At 37.8% G+C, this 7,608-nt stretch overlaps 1 protein-coding gene across 1 annotated transcript in view; it reads left to right on the forward strand.

Annotated features, from left to right (window-relative positions):
• LOC119426488 (cadherin-18) overlaps positions 1–7,608 on the forward strand; it is a gene marked incomplete at its 5' end in the record, with an annotated part of 70,299 nt that overhangs the window by 46,352 nt on the left and 16,339 nt on the right. Inside the window, 1 exon segment of the mRNA XM_037694045.1 lies at positions 503–754. Within this exon segment, the coding sequence (XP_037549973.1) occupies positions 503–754 (252 nt within the window).

Below are 7,608 nucleotides of genomic sequence, written 5' to 3' on the forward strand. Positions count from 1 at the left end.
AACAATAGAGATGATTTTGGTTCAAAATTTGAATTCTGCTTTAGTTTATTTGTAAAAAGAAAAGGTGTATATAGTTTTTTTTTTTATCTCTTTGGCATAAACTAATTTGATCATTTGCTTCTTGTATAATATCGTACAATTTCTATTTTAAGAATATTGTCATTGGCTCATGTTTTCCATATCAGTTTACCTGACAGTTTGATTTTTTTATGACGGTCAAGGTGAAATGTTCTTTTGCTGCATGTTAAAGAAACCAACACGTCTGAAATCAATTAGCCTTGGCTCACAAAGAAACAGCAAGCAGTCTGAAATGCCTTCATGAGATTCTTCAAAAGCAAAAATAAATCTCTTTTACACGTGTTGTGAATGTTGTTGTTTTTTTTTTTTACAAACTATTGTTTTCAAAATGTAGTCAGCTGCATGCTTTATGAAAAAAGAGGCACACGATTAGGCATTTGTTTGTCAAGGGAGTGTAATTGTTCATTATGTTTTAAACTTACAGACAGCTCAGCCAGCATCATTGCCAGGCGGCGGCGTTACAACCACATGAGCCAGGAGCTGTACGAGCTGCCCATCGTGGTGTGGGACGGCGGGGAGCCGTCTCTAAGTGGCACCAGCACCCTGACCCTGCGAGTGTGTCCGTGCCAGCGTCATGGCAAGATCCGGATATGCCAAGGCGAGGCGTTCCTCTCTTCTGCGGGTCTCAGTACAGGGGCTCTGATTGCCATCCTGCTGTGCATCATCATCTTGCTTGGTAAGTCTGGGCTATCGCTGTGGGGAGTGGAGCAGGGAAGATCTGCATGGGGCAAATGTCCTGAGGCCATAGACAGATGAGATGGACCAGAGAGAATCAAGGGAGAGTTGAGGGGGTAGAGAGGGTATGACAAGGGCAGGGAAGAGGAGAAGGATGAAGAGACATGGGAGGACATCAGTAGAATTTTAAATTAGAAAGTTGGTGAGGTAGAGGGTGACAGAAATAAAAAGGTATAAAGTACTTCAGAGAACAAGGATACAGAATTTGAGAAAATGGTGACCAGGAACTAGACTGTAGGTTCAATAGCAGGGGATAAAGGGTCAGTGTGATCCATCTTTACAAAGTGATCACATTTTGAGATTAGCCTGAAAACAGTTGAGGAAGGAAACTAATTTGGTTTTTGGCATTACAAAATAAGAAACAACATGCTAGTACTTGATTATGGAACTTTTACCAACTTGGCACTCCTTACAGAATGTGCACAATTATTAATCAGGTGTGGGATTTTCATCTTTGATTTGATGCATCATTTCCAATCTTAAACCACATATATTTGACAGAAAACTTTTCAGGGGATATGGATTTTGCATCAGAAGCAGCAGCTGCTTGAATGGATCAATGTCTTTTACTAAGGTGTGAATAATTATTAGACTGGGTCATTACAAAAGGTGAAATGAGCCAAAACTGTAAAGTCAATAATGAACGAGTGGATTTATTACGGTTGGAATCACAGAAACCACTGAAGAAAATCAAATGCTAAGTTCGAAAAAGTTCACAAGGTAATGCATGCATTGAGACCTAAAGATCCAAGATGAGCCTCGAGAAACATTTTACACAAAGATACCAGCAGCTCATTATCTTTTAGTGCACCGTGTTTTACATTCAGCAAGATATGTTTTTTTTTTGTGAAAATACCAAGTGCAACAAGCTCAGGGACGTAAAACCCATCTCATTTGTCTAATTTGGGCTTTCATGCTTTTCTTTTGTCCATCCTTATGCTGTTGCCAGGAAATTGTTCTCCGCTAACATTTTGAAGGTTGTCTCTGTTCTTAAAATGCATCCAGCTTAGAGCAGAGTAAGAGCAGCAGAGGACTTATCCTTCCTGAAAGTGGAAGCACACAGATGTATCCTTTAAGAAGGTCGTTTTACACTCCCATGCTGTCTGAAGGTGGCATGACACAGTCCACATCTAAAGGGACATGGTATGATCCAGATTGTAAACTCATTTCAAAGCAGAAAGACAAGCTTTCACAAACATCTTTAAAAAATACTGTGGTCCAAGGCAACAGAAAATTATTAAATACTGAAGGTGTGTCACATGTCCTTTAAAATGTCACCAATTAAAATGACAGCACAATAGCATGGTCCTCTAATTAAACACCCGTTCCCGGCCTCGTCTTTAATTTGCTAAAAAGGGGCTAATGATGCCGTTAAAATAAAGCAGGACAAAACACAAACATCATCCTATGAAATAAAATAAAAGATAATCAGTACTGGATAAGAAACACCTGAAAAAAGAAAGTGATCCCAAGTTTTAGTATTAAATTAATTGAGTACATTCTGATGGGGCGGCACGGTGGCTCAGTTGGTAGAGCTATTGCCGCTCAGCAAGAAGGTTGATGATTCAAATCCTGGCCAGGATCCTTTCTGGGTGTAGATTGCTTGTTCTCTCTGTGCATGCATGGGTTTTGTTCTGGTACTCTGGTTTCCTCCCACTAAAACATGCATGTTAGGCTGATTGGTAACTCTAAAGTGTCCCTATGTGTGAGTGAGAGAGTGAAAGGTTGTTTGTCTCTATGTGTCCCTGTGATGGACTTGCGACGTGTCCTAGCTGTCCCCCACTTCTTGCACAGTGATTGCTGCATATGGGCACCAGTTACCCCCGCAACCCCGAAAGGAAGAAGCGGGTGAATATAATGGATGGATGGATAGTTGGCAATGTTCAGACTTGGTCATCCATTCATTATCTTTTACCCACTTCTTCTTTTTTGTGTCACGGGGGTCACTGGTGCCGATGTGCAGCTGCCACTGTTCGAGGTGTGGGTGGCACCCTGGATTGGTCTTCAATCCATCACAGGGACACATAGACACGAATGACACAAACAACCATTCACTCTCACACCAATCAACCTAACAGGCATGTTTTTAGTATGTGGGAGGAAATTGGAATACCTGGAGAAAACGTATGCAAGTATGGAGAGAACATGCAAAGTCCACCAAGAAAAGCGTCTGGACAGGATTTTATCCCACAACCTTCTTGCTGAGAGGCAGCAGCCCTACAAGCTGTGGCACCACGATGCCTCAGACTTGGTCAGTAATGTGAAATTCATGGTTCACCATCTGCTTGACAGGTGGCAATCAGGAGCTCTTTGTCATGTAATTTTTTACATTTATCCTAGTTTGTGACAGCCAAGGAGGATTTTGTGACAGCCCTGAAAAGTGCCATGAAAATAACTCCCATTCAAAAGGTAGCACGAGACACAGCAGTCCAGGAAGAACGAGGGGAATGTCTAAATGTAGAAAGGTCACAACAACAAGGGTCTTTTTTGATCCATCTTTCTCTTAGGGACAAGGAGGACACAGAAGGTGTGTTTTGTTGCATTTGGAAGGGGTTAGGAACTTGTACATGTTAAAGCAGATCTAAAAGTCAAATCTCAAATCAGCTGCTAGATTTTAGAAGATCTATTCTAGAAGCAACCGTACAGAAAGAAGACCACATGATAACTGAGACATGTTTAGCCAACAGAGCCAATAGAGTAAATATTCTGGCTGAGATTAAGTGTTAATCCCCGTGCACGTAAGATGTGATGACAGCTTTAGTGGCCATATTGTATATACTCAGATGGGCTACATTGACTTCAGTTCTCTGCGACACCAGGCATCACTACTCAGAAAGTAAACCACAGGAATGACAGCAATGGAAGTACTGTACAATTTAGATGCACAAGTTTAACTACATAGCTTAAACTCATCTGCTTTGTTTTAAGCTTTTTTAAAATGTATATATATATCATTTGCAATGATTATACTTTCTTGAGGTGTTCTTAGCACACTCAGAGCTGCTAGCATAAGCAAAAATAATAATTCTAACAGAAAATGCACATACAAAATATACAGATGTGTAAAGTTGTCCATGTTAGTACTCTGCACAGTTTCAGTTAGACACTTTTTTTCCAGTTGTTTAGATTTAAGAGGTCACAAGACAGCCAGAAAAACCCCAGAACTAACAAGAGGGACATATTACCACCTACTTTAAAATACTTGCACATATGTTAGTCAACAAATCCATTCTCCTCCTGTGATTTTATTTGAGGGCAAGGACAACAGGCCCATTAAGATGTCTAGTTTTGTTAAAACCAAGTATTTGGTTAATTGGGTGTGGAAACATGCACATCACATACATAAGTATGTATGAATGAAACCTTGAAGAGGATTATTTCTGCTCTTGGTGCAAAATCAAATATGGCATACATTTTAGTAAGAGTTTAGCAACAAAAGCAAACTTTTTTCATTAAAAAAATAACCTTGATATTTTTATGAACGATGGTTTTGTACAAAGAATGACTCAATGTTAGTTTTCTTTTTGTCACTTGCACATGTTGCACTGCATTGTGTGACTGAGAATGTGACAAGCATGGCCAACAATCAATGCACTTACTACTCTTATGTATCGTGTTAGTGAATGACGTGTCACATACCATGAACACACAAGAAAATCAGAAATACTTTTCAACAGAGGGGACCTTTTTCATGCCAAAAGCCAGTCACAGCACCTAGGAAGCACATCTTCAGATAGTAAGACTGTGTGCTGGGTTACTATTACATGTCTTTCCAGTGACAGCAGATTTTATACAAACTTGCAAGTATGATCATGTCTCTTGAATGGAAAAGCAGACCGTCTATGTTAACAGGTTAGATAAGAAGCATTCGTCAGCGCGATCAAAAATAATACACAAAATGAAAGTGAAAGATCAAAGAGAACTCATTAAATTTCCAGAAGTAAACAATCAGCTATCAGCTCCAAGAGGGGTTCGAGCTTCGATCTCTGTAAACCTGTCTGCATTAGGACATGATTAGATAAAACTGTCTAATAACCCAGTTGCTCATCTTTCCTCCTCTTATTACTGATTGTCTGTGGACAGTAGTGCGTGCAGATTGTGCATAATCATACACACTGCCTTCCTCTTCTATTCTTCTGGCAAATGCAAACAAAAAGCCTTTGCTGTTTGCAGAAAATAAAATCATAGCCACACGGTGAATACCTAAACATTTGCACAATGCTGTTCCTGGTTAAGACAGAAAACTGATCATATCTGTCTCATGTTTTCTTGGTGGACGACCTGTGTTTCAAATTGCACTAGCACTTTTCCAGTTTTGAGTTTAGTCTCTTACATATCATGTAGCTTAGCCATTAGAGACGGGTCAAACCCAAGAGACTTGAGGTTTTGTAAATGGGCTCTTTCCCTAAAATAATATCAGTTTCTAGTCCATTAAACACTTTGTCATTTGAGTTCAACGTAACTTGGCAAGACCAGCGTTCTATAGGATTTCACTTATCCATTGATATGATGAAACAACTTGAACTGATGTTCAAAGATGCACACAAAGTAAGTTTATCTTCCTCTCTGTAGCAACGTTGTAAACAAGCATTGCTTTATTTTAATGACTTTGCTGACTCCTTTTCAAGGTTTGCTTGTGCTTATTGGATGAGAAAGCATATTTATAGCTTATCTTATCTTTTCTTTTTTTTTTTTTGCAAACTTGAACACACTGTTCCTACCACATTTACACCAGCCTGATTACATGCATTGTTATCACGGTTCAGGTTGCACTCATTAACTCTGTGTGTTCTTTGGGATCAGAGCACGTCAGCGCTTCATTGCGTTCCAACTTATGTTCTTGGGAAAGCCATTGAACTGTATTTTAAAGTGCTATAATTAAGCTTACGTGTTGGTTATATGTACAATAAGTGAATAAACACGGTTTGTCATATATATATACATATATATATATATATATATATATATATATGTATGTATATGTGTATATGTATGTATGTACAAAGTATAACTTATAACTAATAACTTGTTTAATTTTTCCTACAGATCTTTGAGTAAACTTGCCTCGTTGTTTAATTCACAATATGACAAGAAAGTGTCAAAAGAAGAACAATTTTTGAAAATTGGGGGAAATGCATTTTGTGCATAAACAAATATGAAAATGAACTTTGAAGAGAATAAACCTGCCTCAAGATATATTTTAAATTTAAGAAATCTGGTTTGATTTGTGATGAACTCATTCTAACCAACAGAAGCAGCATCCATGTTTGTATTCCGTACACAGTCCTGCTTCATTCTAGGAAGGGGAGTTCATCTTTGCATATCACCGTTTTTATTTTTTTGATTGTTTTCCATTTGTCTGATTAATGTCCGTGCTTTACCTCTGCGCTCTCTAATAAGCCACCTTAATTAAGTTTGCAGCAGAGCAGAGAGGAATATGTTCTCTGCCTGGGTTGACTCTGTGTATAATGGCTTTTCCACATGAATTAAATAATAATAACAAGCCATTTTAATTAGTAATACGGCTTGTGTTTCTTTGAAAATATTACAGTATTACAGTAATGAATGTTTCATATAGGGAAATACATTCACAACAACCATAATAAAATACAATATTAATATATTTGCTGTATCCTGATTATGTTGAATAACTTATACCACTTTATTTTTCTTTCACTCCTAAATCAATTTTTATGGCAGCTGTAACATTGTTGTTTATATGCAACTCTTCATTGAAACATCACATTTGGTTTATAGAATGTTATAATTGCTTTACCACCTGCTAACTGTCCTCTGTCGCAGAACTAAAAGGGAAAATTAAAAATATCCTCCATCTCTCCGTTCGTCCATCCGTGCAAGTTGTGAGCCTGATCATTTGAAAAATATGTGAGGTACCAACTTCCATTTTGGTGTGTGTGTGCATCTATGTGTAAGAAAGGTTCCTTTCAAAAATTGGGTTGCCATGATTGCAAATGATTGGAGTGGCTGGTGGGGTAGCTGTGGCCACCATTAGCCACCCTCTAGCTTCGCCGTTGCACCTGGTGGTGGATTAAGTTTCTCCCTCCTCTTGCCAGGATCTGTCACGCTGCACCACATTGAACAAGAAAAGATAAACTGCCTCTGTTCCATGCCGGTTGTTTAACGTACATGTGACAAAATGCAGCCTGAGGGCCACAAGCATCTTAAATCATCTGCATTTAGTGATGCACTCACAACTAAACTGTCTCAAATAAATCAGTAACTTTTAGTTGAGGAGTAACACTTCATAGAACCCTTTTTAGATGTTTCCAACTATGAATGTTATACAAACTTGTGATCTTTGGAAAAAGGGAAAACCAGTCAATGTAAGAAGAATTTATATTTTGTTCTACCATAGATGAGAATAACATACTGTGCTAATGTTCAGTTGGTGGGTCTTTATTGCTTTATTGAAGTCTAAATGGATTTTTGAAAAATATGCAAAAATATGTGTTTTATTTCCAATAGGTTTAATAATACTTTCCCAAACTTGAATTTATTACAATTCATAAACAACAAATAAATAAACACTCCTGTTTGCGTTTTTTTTAATGCCAAAAAACATAGATGATTGTTGGCATATTTTTACGGATCATAAAAAACAAGAGCTGTGCTTTTTATTTTTGTTGTTGTTTTGTTTTTTAATACAAAAAAAATTAATTCACCTTCTTATCTGTCTTTTGTGTTCTGTTAGATGATGCTCTGAACCTCAAAGAATTAACTATTTTAATTACACTTATAATTTTAACATTAACCTTACGTTCTCTGTCATTTGCT

The sequence above is a fragment of the Nematolebias whitei genome, chromosome 20 (assembly GCF_014905685.2).
Source record: "Nematolebias whitei isolate Nwh7 chromosome 20, NemWhi1, whole genome shotgun sequence".
NCBI lineage: Eukaryota > Metazoa > Chordata > Actinopteri > Cyprinodontiformes > Rivulidae > Nematolebias > Nematolebias whitei.